The sequence below is a fragment of the Kogia breviceps genome, chromosome 1 (assembly GCF_026419965.1).
Source record: "Kogia breviceps isolate mKogBre1 chromosome 1, mKogBre1 haplotype 1, whole genome shotgun sequence".
In the NCBI taxonomy this organism is placed as follows: domain Eukaryota; kingdom Metazoa; phylum Chordata; class Mammalia; order Artiodactyla; family Physeteridae; genus Kogia; species Kogia breviceps.
This window is the reverse complement of record NC_081310.1, coordinates 174,656,928-174,679,469: the sequence shown is the minus strand read 5'-3', so window position 1 is coordinate 174,679,469 and position 22,542 is coordinate 174,656,928. Positions and strand designations below refer to the sequence as shown.

At 48.8% G+C, this 22,542-nt stretch overlaps 1 protein-coding gene across 5 annotated transcripts in view; it reads right to left on the bottom strand.

Annotated features, from left to right (window-relative positions):
- The window catches only part of DLGAP3 (DLG associated protein 3), a 60,907-nt gene that overhangs the window by 26,567 nt on the left and 11,798 nt on the right, over positions 1–22,542 (bottom strand). For 4 of the 5 annotated variants that reach the window (XM_059056736.2, XM_067011991.1, XM_067011972.1 and 1 more), the window contains 4 exons: positions 13,177–13,259; positions 10,567–11,715; positions 6,143–6,348; positions 5,743–5,815 (listed from right to left, as the gene is read on the bottom strand). In XM_059056736.2, coding sequence (XP_058912719.1) covers positions 5,743–5,815; positions 6,143–6,348; positions 10,567–11,664 — 1,377 coding nt within the window. In that variant the 5' untranslated portion in view covers positions 11,665–11,715; positions 13,177–13,259. The remainder of the gene's footprint in view (positions 1–5,742; positions 5,816–6,142; positions 6,349–10,566; positions 11,716–13,176; positions 13,260–22,542) is intronic. The other variant, XM_067011995.1, reaches the window with a different exon arrangement.

Below are 22,542 nucleotides of genomic sequence, written 5' to 3'. Positions count from 1 at the left end.
TTAGCCCAGGGATTAACAAACAAACAAACAAAGCAATAACAATCTTCAAGAGGTAAAATAAGAATCCAGAGTTGCTACAATACGTTATCTAAAACGTTCAGTATTCAACCAAAAAATGTGTGACACATGTAAATAAACAAGAAAATGTGAACGTCCCCAAACATTTGATTTATCAGACAAAGACTACAAAGCAGCTATTATAAGAATGTTCAAAGAACTAAAGGAAAGTATGTTTAAATATTTAAAGGAAAGTATGACAACAGTGACAGCATTAATAGAAAATCACAACAAAGAATTTTTTTTAAGGGAACAAGAAAAGGACTTCCCTCGTGGCTCAGTGGTTAAGAATCCGCCTGACAATGCAGGGTACATGGGTTCAAGCCCTGGTCCAGGAAGATCCCACATGCTGCAGAGCAACTAAGCCCATGCACCACTACTACTAAGCCTGCATTCTAGAGCCTGCGAGCCACAACTACTGAGCCCACATGCCACAACTATTGAAGCCCATGAGCCTGGAGCCCATGCTCCGCAACAAAGAAAAGCCACCACAATGAAAAGCCCGCTCACCTCAATGAAGAGTAGCCCCTGCTCGCCGCAACTAGAGGAAGCCCTCACGCAGTAACGGAGACCCAACCAGCCAAAAATGGCAGCCCAAAATTAATTAATTAATTATTTTTTTAAAAGAACAAGAAAAGAATCAAATGGAAATTCTAGAGCTGAAAAGTACAATAACTGAAATTAAAAATTCACCAGAAGGGGCTTCCCTGGTGGCGCAGTGGCTGAGAGTCCGCCTGCCGATGCAGGGGACACAGGTTCGTGCCCTGGTCCAGGAAGATCCCACATGCCACGGGGCAGCTGGGCCCGTGAGCCATGGCTGCTGAGCCTGGGCGTCCGGAGCCTGTGCTCCACAACGGGAGAGGCCACAACAGTGAGAGGCCCGTGTACCGCAAAGAAAAAAAATTCACCAGTAGGGCTCAGCACAAAAAGTGATCAGTAAACTTGAAGTTAGATGAGTATAGATTATCCAATATAAAGAACTGAATGGGGAAAATGACTGAATACAAATGAACAGTGCCTCAGAGACCTATGAAACAACATCAAGTATACCAGTATGCATGTAATGGGAGTCCCAGAAGAAGAGAGAGAGAAAGAGGAAGAAAAACTATTTGAAAAAATAATGGCCTCAAACTTTCCAAATTTGATGAAAAACATTAATCTACAGATCAAAGAAACTCAATGAATCCAAATTAGGTTAAATACAAAGAGATCCACACCCAGACACATTACAGTCAAAATGTTGAAAGACAAAGAGAAAATCTTAACAGCAACGAGAGAAAAACAATTCATCGCATACAAAAAAAACCCAATATGATTAAAAACTGGCTTTTCATCAGAAACAATGAACAACAAAGGCAGTGAAATGGTATAGTGAAAGTGCTAAAAGAAAAAAACTGTCAACCAGGAATTCTATATCCAGCACAACTATCTTTCAAAAAGTGAAGTAAAAATAAAGACATTTCCAAATAAATACAGACTGAAGAAATTACTGCCAGCAGAACTATCTTACAAGAAATACTAATGGAAGTTCTTCAGGTTAAAAGGAAGTGACAACCAGTAGTAACTCAAATCCACAGGAAGAAATGAGGAGCACCAGAAATGGTAAATATGTGAGTAAATATAAATAGCTCTATAAATATATTTTTCACATTTTTTTCTCTCAACTTCTTTAAAAGACATAAGCAAAGCAATTATTATAACACTATTATTGGTTTATAATAATTTTTAGGTTTATAACACAAATATAGGTAATACTTATGACAATAATAGCACAGCAAAGGGAGAAAGGAGATATATTAGAGCAATGCTTCTGTATTTTACCAGAATCAATTAGATTTTAATAAGTTAAGATACACATTGTAATTTCTATTGCAACCACTAATAACTTGAATAATATAGTAAAAAGGAATTAATGAAAAGAAATTAAAATGGTACACAAAGTATTTAATACAAAAGAAGGTAGTAAAGGAACAGAGGAACAAAAATGACATGAGACAATCCAACCATATCAATAATCACATTAAATGTGAGAGGACAAAACACTGCCATTCAAAAGGCAGAGATTTTCAGACTGGATAAAAAAGCAAGTAGATAGAAAGTAAAAAGAAGGAAATAGATGTACCAGCAAACAGTAAACATGAGAGAATTTTCCAGATTTGATGAAAGACACGAATCCTCAGATTCAGGGAACACACCACACACACACACACACACACACACACACACACACACACACACACATCATAGTGAAACTGTAGGACACCAAAATCAAGGGCAAAATCTTGACAACAATCAGAGAGAAATGAAAATAACCAACAAAGACTATTAGATTGATAGTAGACTTCTCCACAGCAACAACAGAACAGATGACAGAGGAGTATCATCGAAACACTGAGAGAAAATAAATGTTGACCTAAAATTCTGTAATAAGCTAAATTATATAAAATAGTGACAGTAAATGACATTTTTGATTAAAGGCAGAATTTGCCATGAACAGACACTCACTGAAAAAAGTTACTAAAGAATTTAGTTTAAAAGGAACAAATGAAATGTAAGAAGGTATAGTGAGGGGGGAAAAGGTAAAAATGTGAAGTTTTAGTAATACTTAGTATTAGTAATACTACTAATCAAGTATTAGTAGTATAAAATTCAATAACAATAATAAACACTAATTGAGAGAGGTAAAAAAAAAAAAGGTGGGACTAAAATACTGGGCAACTGGTACATGTAAGAAGGGAAGAGGTGATCAAAAGTAAAGTGTCCTAAGGTCTTTACATTGTTCAGAAAAATGGTAGAAGTAACTGTCAATCTGAGACTTTGCTAAGTCAAATATGCACATGAAATCATAAGAACAACCACAAAAATAATGAAATTAGTATATACAACTGCCAAATCAGTGTGGGATTTGGTGAAGAGAAAAATGAAGAAAATCCAATTGATCCAAAAGAAGGCAGCAAAGGAGTAGAAAAGCATCACCCAAAAGGCAGGACAAATAGATGGCACAAAATAAGATGACAGAAATGAATGCAAGCATATCAGAAATCACAATAAATATAAATGTACTAAACTCTCAAACAACTGTCAGAATGGATATAAAATAAAATATAGCTATAAACTACTGACAAAAGACATACCTAAAACATAAAGAGACAAAAAGCTTTAAAGTAAAATATAGAAAAAGATGTTCTAGGAAAATACTAGAAGGGCAAAAAGCGATAAAGATAATAGAGTGATGTCGCTAGTTCATTAAACCTGTTTCCTCTTTTGTAAATCAGGGGTTATAAACTATGCCCCCTGGAAAAATATGTAAAGTATACATGATGTTAGATAGTGTAAAATGATGAAAAGAAGAAATGGGGGGGAGAGGAAAAGGAGAAGAACAGAGAAGGGAAACAGGAAATGTTGAGGGGGGTTAAAATTAAAATTTAGAACATTTGGGTAAAGACCTGAAAGAAGCAAGGGAGCAATCCATGGGAGTATCTGGGAAGGAGAGATCCAGGCAGAGGTAGCAGCAAAGGACCTAAGGCTGAAGCACACGTGTGGTGTTGGAAGTGCAGCAAGGAGACCAGTGTGGCTGGAGTGGGTGCGGGATGGGAACAGTGTTAGGACAGGAACTCAGAGGTAGCAAGGGCCAGATCATGCAGAACCTTATACATCAGAGTACAGTGTTTGACTATTCCTCTGAGCAAGGTCTTGATTGAATGCAATTTTATTCTTAAATGATCACTCTGGCTGTATTATGAGAGAATGAAGTGGAGCAAGGACAAGTGCAAGAGATCAACTAGAAAACAGTGCAACAGTCTAGACAAAAGAACATGGTGACTTGCACTGACGTGCTGGCAGTGGAGATGGTGAGGAGTGATTGGATCCTGGAAATACTTTGAAGGTGGGACCAACAGGATTTGCTGAAGGGTTGGACATGGGATGTGTGAGAGAGAAAGGAGTCCAGACTGACTTCAGTGTTTTAGATCAGAGCTCCTGGAAGAATAAAATTGCCATTATCTGAAATGGAGAAGACATTGGATGGAGTAGGAAATTCGAGGAGGGAGAAAAGAGTACCAGCAGTTTGGTTTTGAACATCTTAAGTTTGAGATGTCTACTCAACATCCAGGTGAGATTTCAACACGCAGATATATATGCATTTATGGGAGAATGTGGGCTGGTGATAGACATTGGGAGTCATCAGGCTCTCAATAATATTCAAAGCCATGAGCCTGGATGAGCTCACCCAAAGAGTGAGTGTAGGAAGAAGTCCAGGAACTAAGCCCTGGAAAACTCCAGTGTTCAGATCCTGAAGAGTTTGCAGGCACCAGTGACATAGACTAAGAATAGGCAACCAGAGAGAGAAGGCAGAAGAACCTAAAAGATGTGGTGTCCTCAAAGCCAACTGAGAAAAGTGTTTCAGGAAGGAGAGAGTCATCAGCTGCATTACATGTTGCTGATGGATCAAGTAAAACGAGGGCTGAGCATTAACTAGTGGGTTTAGCACATAGACTGGTCTTCTGTGAGAAGATGGCTGTGCCAATCAGATTCCCTGATTCAGGAAATGTAACAAAGAAATGCTGAGAGACTGCCGCAGCAAAACCATGGGAGCCAACCAGGATGGTCTTTGCATTGCTTTTTTCCCCAGCAAACAGCAAAAATAGCTAACCTTTATTGAGTGCTGGCTGTGTGCCAAGAACACTATTATGATGCCTATTTTTAAATAGGGAGAGTGGGGCTCAAAAAAGTCAAGTAACTTGCCCCAGGTCACTCAGTTGGTAAGTAGCTGAGCTAGAATTCAAAGCCACCTCATGCATTTAATTACTAAACTGCACTGCCTCCTTCAGTTAAGGGTAAAGTCTACACTTAGGCATAGAACTCACACTTGTAAAATACCAGTGTGGGGCCAGGTACCTTGTGTTTGCATATATTTTCTCACTGAACTCACAAAACCCCTGTAAGATAAGCATCATTACAATTGTCATTTCAAAGATGAGCCAACAGGGCCTTCGCTGGTGGCACAGTGGTGAAGAATCCGCCTGCCAAGGCAGGGGACACGGGGTCGAACCCTGGCCCTGGAAGATGCCACACGCCGCAGAGCAACTAAACCCATGAGCCACAACTACTGAGCCTGCGTGCCGCAACTACTGAAGCCCGCGCACCTAGAGCCCACGCTCCGTAACAAGAGAAGCCACCGCGATGAGAAGCCCGCACACCACAACGAAGACCCAGCACAGCCAAAAATAAATTAAATTAAATTTTTAAAAGATGAGCCAGCAGAGGCGTTGAGAGGGAGGTACCTTGCCAGTGTTCCACAGGGTGGAGTGGAGGGGAAAGAACTCAAGCCCTGATCATCTCTGAGACTGCAGTTCTGCCTATCTCCAGTCTGTATGCTCAATCCTGCCTTTTACACGGGGTGGGTTGGGAGCGATCAGGCCATAAAAGGGCTGGGGAACCTCAGAGAACTGACGCTGCCCTTACAAGTTCATCCCTTTGAGGATGCTTGGTGGTTTTTAAGGATGTGACTCTCTGAGATCCTGAATCTGAGTCAGCTCCAGGAGTCCCAAGGCAGGCTTCTCAGCTCCCCAGAACCAGACCTGTGCTCTTTCCATGGGCAGATTCCTGATTTTAAGGCCTCGGCTGAGCATGGGACTGAATCACCCTTCCCACCCTTTCCTTCCAGCATGCTGGGCCTCTCCCTACCTGTCCGGTGGTGAGGGAACGGCTATAGCCAGGGATGGAGCTCCGGGGGTGGATCCGGGGCGGGACACAGCAGCTGGGAAAGGTCAAAATTCCAGATTCAGAATGGGGGTCTGCTAGGAGGTGGGGGAGGGGAATGAGAGCACTGAGGTCCCTGAGCAGGTTCTAACCCTCAGAAATCCCAGAGATCCCCAGGAGACTCCTGGGTAAAGGAATTCTGCCAAAGAGACATTCAGATAGGGGCTATCACAGGCACCCCCCTCTTTATATGGGGCAGAGCAAGACTGCCCCGTTGAACCCTAAGCAGGGAACCTGACTGGTACCCACGCTATGCACATCTCCTACAGGCACCCAGGATCAGCATCCTACACCCCACCCCCACCCCAGCTGTCCCTGTCCTTACTTGATCCGGGCCTGGTCCACGCTGGAGGAGCGGCGGGTGGTGAAGCGCCGGGCGACGGCTTTGGGAGATGTCTTGGGGCTGCCATCTGAGTCTCCACTCTCCTCATCCCCCATGGCTTTGATGTAGCTGCCGCTCCGCATCCTGCGGCAGGGGATCTCCCCGTCCTTGCCCCCAGTGGGGTAACCCCCCCAGTCATCTTGCGGCACCTGCGGGGACAAGGGGCCTCTATCTTTCAGACAAGTCCCTACTGAATCTGGAAGCCGGGACCCACATTCTCCACTGCCAGTGGGAGACACTCAGCCCTGGCTCAAGCAGGCCACGTTCAGGAATGTGCAGAGGCAGAGCAGGTGAGGTCTCCGCTACAGGAGATGCCTCATCAGCCTCCATGTGCCTTTTGCTACTTAACTGAGGACCACCTAGAGAGTCTAGGAGCTGACATGCCAGGTGCCAAGAGGTTGAAAGCTCAGAGGCCAAAGTGACCTATGTCAATCTCACCCCAGCAGCAAAGCGTCACCTGACCTCAGTGACCTTTCACCCCTCCTTCTCCTTCATCCTCTTAACTGCTTATATCCCCAATCCTCTAACTTTCTGCCTCCCTTCTGTGAAGAGCCACAGAGGGAGTGACATCAATTTGTGATTCAGAAAGAGCACTTCAACAGTCCAAACAGAGGACGGACTGTGGAGGGCCAGTAGCAGGGCAGGGGCTCAAGTGGCAAGACAGAGACCTATTAAGAGGCTGATGCTGTTATCCAGGCAAGAGTTGATGAGGCTTAAATTAAGACAGTGACAATGAGGGGGAAGAGGAGATGGAAATGAGAGGTGTTAAGGAGCATCAGTGAGCCTGATTAGACGTGGGGGGTGAGGGGGTGGGGCGGAGTCGATGATGACTGAGATGCTGCTGGCTGAGGGCCTGGGGGGTGGTGCTGTTGCTCACAGAGCCACAGAATCCCAGAGAAACAGGTTTGGGGAAAAGGTGATAGGTTCAAGCGTTGAGCATCTTGAGTTGGCAGAGAACTGTGGAGCAGGTGGTTGGGCGTTTGGTTCTGGAGTTCAGTGGAGAGATCTGGGCTGGAGGCAGCCATGGGGGAGTCCTGGGTGGCAGCTGAATCCAGGGGAGTGAATGAAACAGCCCAGGGGAAAGAAGAGAGAGAGGTGGGAAGGGATCCACTGACATTTCAAAGGGGACTGTGAAGAAAGGGAGAGGAGCCTATGAAGTCACCTGAGAAAGAGTGGGCAGAAGGGTGGGAGGAAAGTCAGGAGAATGCCATGTCATGGAAACAGGAGACATTTCCAGAATAGAAGGAGTTGATAATGTCAAATGCCACAGTGCATGCAGAGGTTAGTGATTCGGGCTAGGGAGTTAGAACCATGTTCAAATTCTGGCCCCATCACTTGCTAGCTGGGTAAACTTGAGCACACCTGATTAATCTCTAAGCCTCAGTTTCCTCGTCTGTGAACTGGTGATGATAATTATGCCCACTTCACAGCATTGGTGGGAAAGATAAGTGAGCCAGTATAGAGTGCCCAGCTCAGAGTAAGTGCCCAATGCCCACCATTGTTATTATAAGCATTGAAAGGTACCTTTCAAGGAGAGCTCTCAAGAGACCACTGGTGACCACTCCCAGGGCATTTTAGAGGACAGGGGTGTGGAAGTCAGACTGTAGTAAAAGGGGCGAGTGAAAGGAAGTGAAGTAGTGGAGTCTACACTCTGAGAACTTGGAAATGAAGGGAAGACGGGAGGGAGATGGAAAGGGGTATGGGGTTGAAGAAAGACTTTTTTTTTTTTAGGATGAGAGAGATTTGGGCATGTTTGCAGGATGAGAGAAAGAGTCAGTAAAGAGACAGTCTTTAAATGTAGGGAGGAAGGGGGGACAGCTCATGGACAGAGGGGATCCCAGAGAGATGGGCTCAAGCCCTGTGGAGGCATCATCCTGGGATGGGTGCTACTGGCTTCTCCTCTGAGCCAAGAAGGAAGGGTATGAGGGTGGCTGGGGATCTTGATGAGTTCACAGGTGCACTGACAGGAAGGTGAGGGAGTCTGGGATGGTTGGCCTACACTGTGAAGTATGAGGTGTAATGAAGGCATGCGGGAGGGGCCGAGGGCAGGTAGCAAAGATTTAAAACACCTGTTGAAAAGAACAGGTTAAATGGGGTGGGGGTCAGTGTTCAGGGAGAGCGTAGGGTTCAGGAGAGGAAGAGAGATTCTGGGGTGGGCCTAAATGAGGGGTCAGAGATCAGTGTGAGAACAGGGATGGGATGGGGCCCCATGAAGGAGCCCTCAGGGGGTGAGGCGGAAAGGGCTCGGTGGGGGGCTGGGCTCAATCAGAAGATGGGAACGCAGGGAAGAGACGAGGCTCCATAAAGGAGCAAGGGCTCCGAGTGAAAAGAGGGATTCTGGAATAAGTCTGAGAGAGAGCTGGCAGCCAGTAGGGGAACAAGGTCTCAACAAAAGGACTGGGGATCCACCAAAGACACCTGGTCTGATGTGGCCAGCTTCCCCTGCTTTTGGGCCAGCGGGGCACCAGTCTGTCCAGAGAGTCCCTGCAGCCCCTTGTTCTCCCCCAAACAGGCTCAGACTTCCCAGTCCTAAGATTCCCTGGAACCCCAGGCCCTGATCGATCCTTCCCCTTCCCCGCACTCTACAGAGAGGAGCCACAGGGGCAGAGGAAGGCAGAGGGGACAGCCAGGCACGCTCTGCACGCTGCAGGGCTCCCACTCCGTAGCCACTGCGGAGCTGCTGGCTCCTCTGCAGGACACTGTGAGTTGCATGTTAAAAAGGAAGCCCCCAGGGAGGTGAGGGCAGCCCTGGAGAAGCAGCAGGGAGCAGCGGAGTGGTGGCAAGGTTCCAGGAATGGGAGAAGATGGGTTGGTGTTCTCTCCTTGGCCCTTTCTGCTGGACCCTTCAATCCCCAGCTTAGAGGGGCAATCCAAGGCCAACCCAGAAGTCCTGAATCCTAGAAGTCTCCAACCTCCCCTTCTGTCTCCCACCCCGTCCTGCTTCCACTGTTGCCCTATCTGTTCCCTTGAGCTTTTGTGAGTTCCCCACCCGGGAGAGCCCTAACATGTGAACAACTTACCAAAAAGGCCAGTGACACCCAAAGACACATGCAAGCTCAAGTCTCCACACCTATGAACGTGCTGTAGTCTCTTCCTGGAACACCCTTAATCCTGGAACTTCTGCACTCAACTAACTCCAAATTCTCCACTGAGATTCTGCTCAGGAGGCACTATTCCTAGAAGTTGTTCTGGCCACCATCACCCAGGTGGGTGAGGTGCCTCCTCTGGGCTCCCAAGGCTCTCTCCTCTCACAGCCTCATCACAGTGTATTCTACCTGATGCCTTGTCTATGCCACCTTTAAACGGTGAGCTCCTCCCAAGCAGCGTCTGTGTCTTCATCTTTGTATCCACAGCACCCAGGAAATGCTCACTGAATGAACGGATGCAGATTAACTATACAGAACATGGGTTTGGGGGATAACCCTAAGTCTACTGGACTTCTAGAACTTGTCTAGACTTTTCCTCCTAAAACTACAGCGGGGCTCAAGAAAGCATGTCAGGGGATATGAGAGGGGGGCATAAGGCAGAGAAGAGGAAGGTTGATGGCAAGAAGAGCCCCTGACCCCATCTCAATAGGAAGACGGAGAGGGGACAGTGAGAGATGGATGAAGGGTCCATAAGAAGAAGGGGTCAGAGCTCTTAGCCTCACCTGCAGACACCACAGAGTTGGTAAAAAGAGGACAGGGACAGTGTGCCAGTTATCACCTGTACCATCCACTCTCAGGAAGTCCTGGCCCGCTGCTGTGTCTGGAGCTCAGACTTCGGTGTGAAGCCCAGCCTGGGGAAACCCGTAAGACAGGCTCCCAGGCTCTTCCACAGCCTCACAGGTGTCCCACTGCAGGTTCCCCAGAACGACAAACACCAGCAGAGGCACATTCTGGAAATAACTGACCTTCACATTCAAACAGTATCTGGACCACCCAGGCATTTTGGGCAGGAAAGAGGTCTGGAGAAGGCCTAGGGGCAAGAAGACTGCTTTCCAACTGCTGACCTCCAATCCTGGGGAAGCTACAGGCAGGGAGCACCACACACGCTGTCCTGTTCACTGCCTGCTCTCAACCTCATTCTGCCTCCAGCCTCACGAGGCAGAGGCCAGCACAGCTTGTCCAAAACATCAGGTAAAGGAAAAGTCCTCCTGGCACTGACGTACGATATCAAAATAGAAGGGCCCCTTCACTGCACAAGCAGGGAAACTGAGGTCCCAAAAGGGGCTCAAGGCAATACAGTGAGGCAGGGAAGAGCCTCCCTGACTCCAGCCCCTCCATCCTGGGAAGAGCTGGCTCTCACCCAACCCTTTCCACAGCTCCCTGGGTGACAACATTGATGAGGGCCGAGGACCCTGTTCCCCACCCCCAGCAAAGCCTCACCTGCAGATAGTGATAAGTCCTGGCTTTGGCCTTGGCCTCCGGACCCAGGAGCCCCTTGCCCGGCCCGGCCCCTGGGTATCCATCCCGGCCCTGGCTGACCATCATGGTGTGCCAGGCACTTCGCTTGACCGATTGTCCATCCAGTGACATGGACATGCCAGTGCAGGCAAGACAACGGCCTTCCGACCCGCCCGAGCGCCCCTTGAAGCTCAAGTCCCGGTAGGACCCATCTGGAGCCTCCAGGCAGAAGGGACCACCAGGCTCCCCAGGGGGCCGCCCACCGGCCAGGAAGCCGCTGTCACTGTCCAAGTTGTCATCGGAGCTCCACCAGCCCGCGGCCTTGGCCTGGTGCCGTCCGTCCCCCTTGCGGTCCTTGCTCTTGCTCCTCTTGCTGTGCCGGGACTGGTGGTGGTGGTGGTGGTGGTGGTGGTGGTGGTGGGAGGTGTGGAGGCCTCCAGAGCCCGGGCCAGGGTAGCTGTCTCCGCCGGAGCCACCTCTGCCCTCGGCCTTGGGCCCGTTATAGTCCCGCTTCCCTGGCGCCTCCAGAGAGTGGGACTTGGCAAACAGCTTCTGCACAGAGTGAACCAGGTGCCGGATGCGGCTGGGGCTCTCGCTGCGGGCCTCCGGGGTAGGGCCAGACCCTGGCCCAGCCCCGGCCCCTGCTGGACCTCGCTGGTATGGCAGCGTGTGGAAGCCATCTTGTTGAACGGGCAACTGCTTTTCAAACTGGTCCAGAAGTGTGGGAGGCAGGCGGGGGGCACCCTTGCCCTGTGGGTGGCCCACACAGTCTTCACAGGTGTCGAAGGGGCCCTGGCCAGGGTACATCCTGGGGAAGGTGCTGCTACCCCCCCCAACCCCGGCCCCTCCTGGCCCTCCCTCGGGGCCTGTTGATGGCCCCTCACTCAGGCTCAGGGGCCCTTCAGGAGAAAGGTGTCCCAGGCCAGCCCTTGGGGCACAGAAGCGGGGCTCGGTGGAGAAGGCCTCCCCGGAGCCCAGCAGGTATGGAGCCCTGGCAGCGGGGCCCACGTCCATATGCTGCTGCTCGGCAAAGCGGGCTGGGCGGGGATGGCTGCCTCGGTCGCCATGATAACCCCTCATGGCCTCAGCAAGGGCTCTTCATAGCGCTGGGGGCCAGGCCCCAGGAACCTCCTGGGAAAACAGGGAGTAGTGGGATTAGGATTGAACAACAGGCCACTTCACCCGAAACTATCTTTTATTAGGTATTCTTATAGCCCTTGAGGTAGTGCATACCAATTTAGTGTGATTAATTCTACTCTCTTTCCACAAACAGGCTTAAAAGCCTTCAAACAGTCATACTAGACAAAGATGCTCACAAGGGCACAAGATAACGTCATCATTCATCAAATGCTGCAAATACGATAAATACTTATTCACAAGAGGAAATGCCCTCAACCAAATGGGTTTTTAAAAATTCTTAGGTAACCAAAAATAAAAAGATACCAATACAGACATAAAAACAATAGTCAAACGTACTAGCCATTAGGTGAACTATCTTTTAACAAGCTGACATGAGGCAAATCGATCCAGCACCACACCTGTGTCCCATCCCTACCCGATTCCACTGCTATGAAGAGTCAGGCCTCTGGGTCACAGCTCCCAGAATCAATAACCATAAAGAACACTGGACCCAAATCTACATATCTATCACGATTCTGCAGGAAAACCCCTCCGCTTCCTTCCACACCCAGCTCCTTCTATCTGGCTGTAGGCTTATTCTCCTTCCCGCCCCCCCACCCAGAACTGAGATAGGAAGGGATAACCTGAGATGGCTCCGCCTTCCTCTTCCGGGTTCCAAATATCCCCTGATGAAATTTCCCCTTTTGCCTTTTACCACCACCCCCATTCCAATGGAGGGGAGTCATGAAGGGAGGAGAAACATAAAGAGGAGGAATGCTGGCTCTTCGAGCAGCATCTGAATCCTAAACTGGGGTTAGAACCCAGGAGTTCCTCCTCCCAGGAACAGTGGGCTGGCAGGGCAGGGGGGTGATGGAGAGAAAGCATTGGAACCAGTGCTCCTGGCCCCCATCCCAGGCTTGCCAAGACTACAGGACAGAGAGGTCAGCTCTCAGCAAGTACTGCCTCCAATCAGGACTCCAGAGCTGCCAGGACAGGAGCTACGGCAGGAGGGGGTGCCAGCAGGAGGGACGGGGACTGAGGAGCTGGCAGACGGCGCCCTCTCTCATCCCAGACCAGGCTCCTGGGCCATCTGCTGACTATGAGGTGATGACAGCCTCAAAGACTCCAGACAGCAGCACCTCCAAGGCTCTTCCTCCCTTCCTCCCCTCCACTGCCTCCCCATACCCACCATGGGTATGGCTTCTTCCAAATCCTGCTCACAGCTCATCTCTGAGCACTTGCTATGTAGCAGGTACTGTGCATACCTAATATTCTCTAATCAAACTGAAATCCTATGTGTAGACATTATCCACACTTACCCATGAGAAAATTGAGCTCAAAATGGTAAGGTCACAAAGCTGGTAAATGGGTGAGTCATTTTGAATCAAGATTTAAACCCAGGTTATTCTGATTTAAGAAGCCCATCTCCAAAAAAAAAAAGAACCCCGTCTCCCAGAGTCTCCTACTACTCACCATCCGGGTTGTCCCATCCTTGGTGTCAGGATTCCCACCGCCAGGCAGAATCCTAACTTCAGAAGGCTCAGGACCACTGGCTCCTGACCAAAAAGAAAAGGGTGGTAAGCAAAGAGGAAAAGAGATTCTCCTGGAGTCCTCAGAGGACCAGTCTCAGGCCTTGACAGTTTCCCTGCCCAACCCCCCAAACCAGGACTGATCGGATCCCCCATGATGCAGAGCCTTTAGACCCCCAGGGAAATGAAGTTGGCTTCATTATGCAGATGAATGCAAATGAGCTTACAGTTTGGACTACCTCCAACTGCAGGTGTCTGTGTGATCTGTCCATGGTGCTGAGCCACTGCATTTTTTTTTTTTTTTCATTGCCCTCAAATATGATTCCATTCCACAAATATTTGTTGAGCAGCTACCATAATAAGACTCGGAATGAGAAGTGTATAGAGGTGATTTAAGTGTGGTCCCTGTCATCGAGAGGCTTGTAGTCTAACAGGGGAACAATCTCTCACGTGATAGGGTTATTTTAGGTCCCTGTATTTTTGCACAAGCTGCTCCTTCCTCCTAGAATCTCCTTTCATCCACCTCCCAACCAACTCCCCTGGCTAACACTTATTCATGTTAAGCCCACCTTCCCTCGAAGACTTTTTGTGCTCTTATTCTGGGTTATGCCTCTCTATTGGGTTTTTATAACACCCTGGGTTCCTCCCATGAAAGCAGCTATCACACTGCACTGAAATTGTCTGTTTCAGTTTCTGTCTCCCCAGCTAGAATCTGGTCTTCTGCAGGGTAGAAATCAAACTCTATTTATCACTGGATCTCCAGCACCTAACTCGGGGCTTTGCCCAGAGCTGGTACTTAATAAATGTTCGCTAAGTAGATGAATAAATGACTGTGCTGGAAAGGGGTACCAAAATGTCAGGCCAGTTAAGATGAGGGCAAGAGCAGATCCAATAGAGGGAAACTGAGGAAGACTTCCCAGAGAAAAGTGTGTTTAAGATGGAGAACAAGATGGCTGTGTGTAAGGGAGAGAGAATTCCCAGTGGAGGGAAAAGCAGGCCCAAAGGCAGAAGAGGTGGGTAAATAAGGAATTCTGAGGCGTGGGTTGAGAGTTCCAGCAGACACTGGGGTTTGGAAAACACTGGGAAGAGATGGGAGAGAGTCAGAAAGGAAGACGACTCTGAAGTTTGCAGCAGCCGTGACTGGAAGACTAATGATGCCATTATTAGACACAGGGATGTCAGGAAGAAGAGCTAGCTTTGCGGGCATGATTAATAGTAGTGGAAGAGACACAGTCAGACAACAAGAAGGACTTCCTGACCCTGAAGGATGTGAGACAATGAGGAAGATTGTGAAGTCTCCTGGGAATCTTCCACAGAGGGGAAGGTAGGACATGCCCAGCCCCTGGCCCACCCTACGGCCTGGGCTGGAGAAGATGTTCGTTATCTTGCCTGGAGGGGAACTGCGGGGGACCTCACAGATATTAACTGCCTGGTTCTAGATGACAATTCTCCTCCTTTGCCCCTCTCTGGGGAAGCAGAGGGGACTTCCGACCAAAATGGCCTTTCAAGCAGCTATTGGAAAAGCACCTAGAAGCATCTCCCCACCTTGGAAAGAAGCTTTGATAGCTTGGTCTTTCATCCATGGCATGGTCCTCCTCTTCCTGCCCCAGGCAGGACCCATGTCTGAGACTCACAGCACAAAGGGCCACTTTGACAGAAACCCAGACCATCCCATTTGCTTTGTTTGGGGCCACGTCAAAACTGGGAACGTCCACACCAATGGTGGGCATTCCCAGGTTTCCCCCCTTCCTCCACCACCACACAGGGGCTGCTGCCAGCCCTAAACCTTCATCAAGATCTTATCAGTCTCTTTAGCATCAATCCATGTCCTCCCAGCTCTAGTCTCAAAGGAGATGGGCCCCTGTGTTTGCTCCTCTCCAGACAAGCCACCCCTAACTCCCTTACCCATGTCCTACAGGGCAGTACTCGCTAGTGGAAAAAGCTCAAGCCCTGAGACCAGAAAGTGTGTGACACTAGACAAGTGACCTACCCTCTCTAAGCCTAATAATACCTGCTCACCTATCTCCAAGGATTTTAGTATCAAGGGATACAAAACCACGCTGTAAACTCTAAAAGCTTATACAATATAATCCCACATGTGAAGGCTTCATTTTGGACTTCCCAAATCCCCAGTGTCCAAATATTAAACAATACAATCAAATCCAAATTACTGGGAGAAGAAGATATCCAATTTATGGATTTCCTAAAGAGAAGATTTAATTTATATAGATTTAATTATATAAACTTCCTCCTGTATATCACACTTATGATCACATACCTTCTGCTGCCGCCCCATTACTAAACATAATCCACAGGCAGGAAAAACAAGCGAGGAGGGGACTAATAATTCAATCCGTCGCCAAGTCCTATGGATTTTGCTTCCTAAAAATAGATCTGCCCACTTATTTCCATATCCACCAAATCACTGTTGGCTGACTAGCCAAAATTCATTCTCAACCTCCTTTCCCCTTTCCCAGCCTCCCTTGTACCTAGAAGCCACAAGATTCACTTGTAACTAATGATATATACATAAAAATTCGATGAGGGATTCTGGGAAAGATTTTTGCCTTTATAATAAAAGGGATGGGGCTTGCAAGTACCATCCTTCCTCCCTTTCTTTTCAACTTGAATACAATCATGATGCCTGGAGCTAGGGCAGCTGTCTTGCCACCATGAAAGAAAGGCCTAGAGAATCACAGAAATACTGGCCCTGGAGTCACTGAGCCATGGCACCAACATAAAGCAGTTGCCTTCCTCCAGGCCTAAATGCAGGAAGGAATAAACTCCTCTTTATTTAAAGCACTGTTGGCCAGATTTTCTGTATTTGCATCAGAAAACACTGCTAACTAATCCAAGTACCTCAGAACATCATCTCCTGCCTGGACGTCTGCAAAAGCCTCCTAAATGGTCTCCCTGCTTCCGTTCTTACCCGGCTCCAATCCAAATGGTCATTTGGAAACACAAATCTGATCATGTCACTTCTGTGGTTAAAACTCTTCACTGGCTTATTGATGTCTTAGGATAAAATGCCTTAACCCGTCCAACAAGGCCTGCAGGCTCTGGCCCTTCCTGAGCTTCCAAACTCTGCTCTCAACACGCTCCCCCTTGCTGCCTCTGCTCCAGCCAGGCCAGTCTTTCTGCAGTCCCATGATCTCTCCCATCACGGGGCCTATTCCGCTCCCCGCCCCACCCGTCCAGAAAGCTTTTCCCGTCCACCTCTGCCTTGCTAACTCCTACACACCCTTCAGATCTCAGCCCGGTTGTTGCTTCCTCAGGGGAGCTTTCTCTGGCCTCCCTGACTAGGTCAGATTCCCCTGCTGTTTGCTCTCAAGGCACTGTGTATCTCTATAGCTCTTCTATCATTACCATTTTCAATTTGTGTGATTCAGAAATTGTCTGTCTCTCCCATTAGCATGTAAGCTCCATGTAAGTGCAGGAATTTCATCCATCTTATTCACTGTATTATCCCCCCCCCCACTCCTAGAACAATGTTTGGTAGATGGCAGGTGTTTGTTGAGTGAATGTGAGCCTACAAAGAACAAGATCCTTTCACTTATGACATTTTAATTCCCACAGCTATGCCAAGGGATAGATATTATCCCCACCTCCCAATTTACAGAAGAAGAAACTGAGGCTTGGAGGGGCTGACAGTCCCCAGGTCATACAGTTGGTGTAGTCTCACTCCAATGCCTTAGCTTTCCTCCGAGCTGTGCTGCTGTTCAGGGAAGCCAAACGGATTAAACACCCTTCTGAAGGAACACAGTAATGAATTTGCTTTTGTTTTTTGTTTTTTAAAAAGGAAACAAACGACTAAGAATCGCACACATACCACACACTCCAGAGGTAACCAAAGTGTGGTTTAGCCTTTTCCCCTGAGTGGTGAGTACTGAATTTGTTCCAAGTCCAAGGTCAGATAAGTACAGAATAAAGGAAGCTCCCCGAAACCCTCTGACAACTCTGGGTGCTGGTGCTCCTTTCCCCCATTTTATTGCACCAAGTCATCTATCTACTATCCCAGGCCACCAGCACACAGAGAGCTACCCAGTTGGTGAACCTCTGAGCCCAAGGAAGCAGCTGCTTTTGCAGTTGCCTGTAGCTGGCTAGGAAGTGGGGAGTGAAGGAGGCTAGGAGGGTGTTGTGTGTGACACATTCTCTGATGCAGCTCGCATCTATCTGGGATTGGAAGAAGTGGCACACATGCCGTCACCGAGAAATTACCCAATTTAGCACCAACTACACAATCCAGCAATTAGTTTCTTAAACCGGAACTTGCTGGGGGCTGCCAGGCTGGTGGAGTTGTTGTTACAAATCTCACTGGGAAACCAGCTGTGTAATTCGCCAGGAGGTTGTCACTGCCCCAAGCAATTACCTTCCAGAAAAACAATGGAAAATGGAGGAAGGAAAAGGGCTGCAGAGGAAAGAGTCACAGTAGTTTCTTGTCCTCTCCCCCAGGACCCTGTGCAGCCAAACCAGCTGATTTTCCTTTCTTGAGACCTAGGTGACTCCCAAACTCCCTGGATCACAGCAGTTATTGGTATAGCCTCTGTTGTCAGACTCTCAGGGTTCAAGTCCCTTTCCATTCACTTACTAGCCGTGTGTACTTGGGCAGGTGATTCACCTCTCTCAGCCTATTTTCTCTTCTATACAATGGGGATAATATTAGCACCATCAGAAAGGTCTGAAGGATGTGATGGTTAACCAGGTAAAGCATATAATACTGCACCTGGCACATGGTGAATCCTCAATAAAGGTAGCTATCAGTATTTGCATTTTCATTTTTATGACTTCCTCCACTGGTTTACAGTGTGACCTTGAGTAGGTCACTTAGTATCTCTGGGAAAACTATATAAGACCGAAGGTATTCTACTGGAAAAAAGCAGTTCTTACTCAAGATTGTCCACACCTGGGCAGCCAAGGATCAAGGTGCCTTCGACAAAAGCCAGCGTCTCAGAGGCTGACACAAAGTGATGCTTTGGGCAAAGATAAAGATTTCAGAAATCGAATATTAACTGCTTCATGCCTTCCCCCAAGTAGCTGTCTGGAAGAGAGCTACAAGCTGGACATGATGGTCCAGATGGCAGCAAAAGGGTACAGTTGCTCTCTTGCTGTGGATCAGCCTTCTCTAGTCCCCTCACACTGGAGCCTCTGAGGTCATCCCCTCAGCAGTTCCAACATAGCAGAACCTACAGCAAGTGAGGCCGGGAATTCATTTTGCTGCTGTAGGCCCAGGCTCCTCCACTCCTGTGGGTGAGCTACGTGTGCCCTTGGGACCTCAAAGTTTCAGGAATTGCCTTCCCATCCCCTTTCCCTGTGTCAAGATAAGCAGAGTGGCCAGGATTCTGCCTCAGTTTCCTTTTCCAGTCCTCCTCCACCCACTATCCTGAAAGCAGCTCAGAGGCTGGGGCTCCATCCATGGTGAAGGGGCCAGCTAGTGGGGGGCCCTAACACAGAGCCTCTGACCTGTAGCCCACACTCCCATGCCCACTGATAGGAATTCCTCCTCAGCCCCAGCCTTTTCCTGCATCCAGGGCTGTCCGAGCCCCCTTGACCATTTCAGCACTGGCTTTTCTCAGCTGCCTTCGGCAGGATCTCTGAAGCTGGGCTGGTTTCCTCACCCCTGGCCTCTTGCAACCTCGCTACCCAGCTCTGTCACTGAAGACTCAGCAGGCCTCATGCCCAGCCCCCACCCTTAGGACCCTAGAAAAGCCTTCTCTTCCTCTCACTGCCCCAGAAAGCGGAAAGAAGGGAGGGGGAACAGAACAGGAGGGAGGTTTGGGATCTTTTTCATTCACCTTTATTACTTCATTTAATCAACTCTTCCTAGGGGTTTAGGGTAGGAATTTTACAGAAAATGGGCTTACTGCTCCAAAACACTTGAGACACAGGAAGATCCAAGTCTAAATCTATCTCCTGACCCACTGGACAGCGCTCAGCCCGTGAATAACCCACACTACCTATAATCTCTTTGAAAATCCCACCTCAGGGGGCTTTGTACTTGATGTTCTCTCTGCTGGAACACTCTGCCCCAGATATTCCCATGGCTTCCTCTGTCTCATCTCTCAGGTCTCAGCTCAGAGAGGCCTTCCCTGACCACTCCCTAACTAAAGTCGGACTCCATCCCCCAGGAATGCTCTATCTACATCACCTGGTTTCATTGCCTTCATAGCACTATTGCTCTTTGAAATTATTTTCTTTATCTATTACATGTTTATAGTATGTTTCCCCATAGCAGAATATAAACCCCAAGAGGGCAGGGACTAAGTCTGTCTTATGTGCTGCAGTATTCTGAGTGTCTAGAACAATGCCTAGCACGAACAGGTGCTCAAAAAGTATCTATCGCATGAATGAATGTCGTCACTTTCCACTCTACTCCTGTGCCCAGCAGCCCACAGAAAGGACCTCCCCTCCTTTCCCTCTAAGGGCTCTAGAGAGCCCCTGGAGGATTTGGTATTCGAAATCCCACCACCAAACCCAGCCCTGTTCGTCACAGTTTATCTAGCCCCTCTCAACTGGCAGGTAAAGATGGTTCTTTTCCAGCCACATCTGGGGCTCTCTAGGTGTGCCCCTTTGCAGAGTTCCAGGAAGGCAGAGAGGGGAAAGAGGAATGAAGGGGGGAAATTTACACTCGCCACACTGCAGAGCAGAAGGGGAGACCATGAGGAGCGAACCTCCCAGCCCCAAGTAGGTCTCTTCCTCGAGACACGCTGGGTCCCAGCTTCTCTCCCAGCTGGGGCCATATGGCCAAGAGGCACCAGAAGCAAAGTTCAGGCTTCTCCAGAGCTACCAAATGCCCTACGAGATACAGTTCCGCCTGATCAGCCTCACCCCTCATACCCCCAGCTGCAGCCACAGCCAACTGCTTTTGGCCCGTTCTTCCCTTTCTGTCAACTGATCCATCCTCAGGTTGCTCAGCCTGTCCATGCTCCCCCTCCTGAAGGCCTCCAGGAGTCTTCTTTGGGGAAGTCATCCCAGCCCACCGCTGAGAGGCAAGATCCCAGGATTAGACTCCTACAGGACCCCGGTCAGGGACGGCTAACGAGAGAGACTGTGGGTTACGGGCCCCGAGTTACAACTGTTTGGGTTCATGTCCCAGGTCCACCAGTTACTAGACATGTGGCCTTAAGGAAGTCCCTGCATCTCTCTCCAGTTCAGTTTCCTCACCTTTCAAATGGGGGCAAGCCTAGTTCTTTTCTCACCATGACGTCATGAGGATTAAGGTACTGCAGGTAAAATAGCACAGTGCTGAGGGTTAGCTCCTGACAACCAGGGAGAAACCACTAAAACATGGGCGATCTGGGAGCAGTGCCTTTGCGAGGGTTTCTCAGACAGCCTCAGTCAGAGGCTGTAGCCATACCTGCCTCAGGTATGGATCAGAGATCCAAAACTCTGAATACTCATTTGTTTCATGTTTCACCCAGGACTTTCTGTTTGCCTAGATTCCTTCTGAAGACCTCCCACCACTTGAGCATGCTGAAGACAGCAGAGCAGCTCTGGTGGCCAAAGATGATGGCATCTGAGAGAACTAGACGCCCTTGATTTGTAGACCCCGCTGATCCCTGCAGCCAGGGCTGGTGGTCTCTCTTCCAACTCCAAGGATCTGGGAGGGAAAGCCTGGTGAACTTATTGCTCAGTATCGAAAAGACAATCATCTGCTTCCAACCATTTCATCTCAGCCTACCTGCATGACCATGAGTCTCAATTTTGTCACCCATAAAATAGGGATAACAATACCTACCTTCCAAGGTTGTGGCAATGAGTAAATAAGCTCATCTGTTCAACGCAACTGGCACATATGTTTCCACACATTGGCTTCTCCTGACTTGAGCACCCTAGTGCCTTCTTTTACTTGTATGTGTTTGATGAGATTTGGGCTGATGCTGCCCTGGCCTCCAGGATGCTGCCAGACCTGAGCCTTCTAGGGCCATTAGAAAACAACCGGTAGAATCCCAAGTCCATGGCAAGGGTCTCCTGGGCAGCAGCTTCTCAGCCAGGCCAGGTCTGTGGCCGGTGCTACTCTCTGGCCCAGGTGTCTTGCTGCCCCATGAAGCCTGCCTCCTGGGTTGGCATACTGTCCTTTAAGCTCTCTGTGAGAGGTGGGACCAAGATTGCCTGCACCAGGGAATCTTCTCTGGGCCTCTCCTACAGGGAAGTCAAGCACAGAGCTGGCCCCTAGAGGACCCAGTGAGGGCTAGTTGGTTGGCTAACTGCCAGGTTGACGTGGTGGCACCTCCCTCCCCTCTGCTCTGCCTGATCCTCCCCCAGCATCCAGGGTATCTTAACCCCTGCTCTCCTCGCTGGACTTCTGGGCTTAGCAGGAGCTAGGACCACAACGGGAGAGAGTATGGGGAGAGGAGTCAGCACAGACTATGAGATTCTCCCGTATGGAAAGCCTGTCCTCCCAACTTTGCCTCTGATGCAGTTCAAGTATCCTCTCTTCCGAGAAACCTCACCTAAGCGTGCCCTCCTCATCAATCCCAGAGCAAAGCAGTTGCTACCTTCTCTAAGGTCCCATACTTCAACACAGTAGGATAAATATTTGTTTGCAGGCTGTGAGCTCCTTGAAAACCAGGATCCATCTGATCTATCTCTGTATAAACAAAACCTGGCTTATAGTAGATGCTCAGTAAGTTCAAGATCAGTAATTGAGCCATCATGAAGTAGCACCCCTCTGCTGCTGCACAGAAATAGGGAGAGAAATGGGAGAAGGCATGAGGGAAATGACTCCCTGAAGCTGGATCAGAACTCTCCAGCAGGCAGAGCTGCTCCAGTGTGATGTGGGCTTCCTGAAGAGCTGGGAGTGTCCTGTCCAGGGAGGCATTTAAGCTGAGGTTGGAGGACCACTTTGGAGGATGGTATAGGATGCATTCAAGCACAGAACACATTTCAGATCATACACCCTCTGGTACCTTTCAACTCTGAAGTGTAAGGCTCAGCTCTCTGAATGCCTACAACTGAACAAGCGTCGTGTTAAGTGCTTTAGATGTATGTACTTCTTTGTGTAGGCCTCGTGACCATCTTTTGCACTGGGTGCCATTATTATTCCCATTTTACAGATGAGGAAATTGAGGCTAAGAAATGCAAAGAAAATTGCCCAAAGTCACACAGGTGGTGGAGGATTTGAGTCTGGATCTAGTCCTGGCCTGACACTCTCAACCACTAGGAGACCAAGCCCTGGCAGGTCTAAAGGAGCATCTCTCTCTGACCAAACTGGTCTGTTGAGGTCACCAGGTGGACCCTCAGTGTGCCCTGATCCATCACTCAGCCTCAGGAAACCTCCACCCTTGCCATCCCTCCCTTGCACATGGGCATC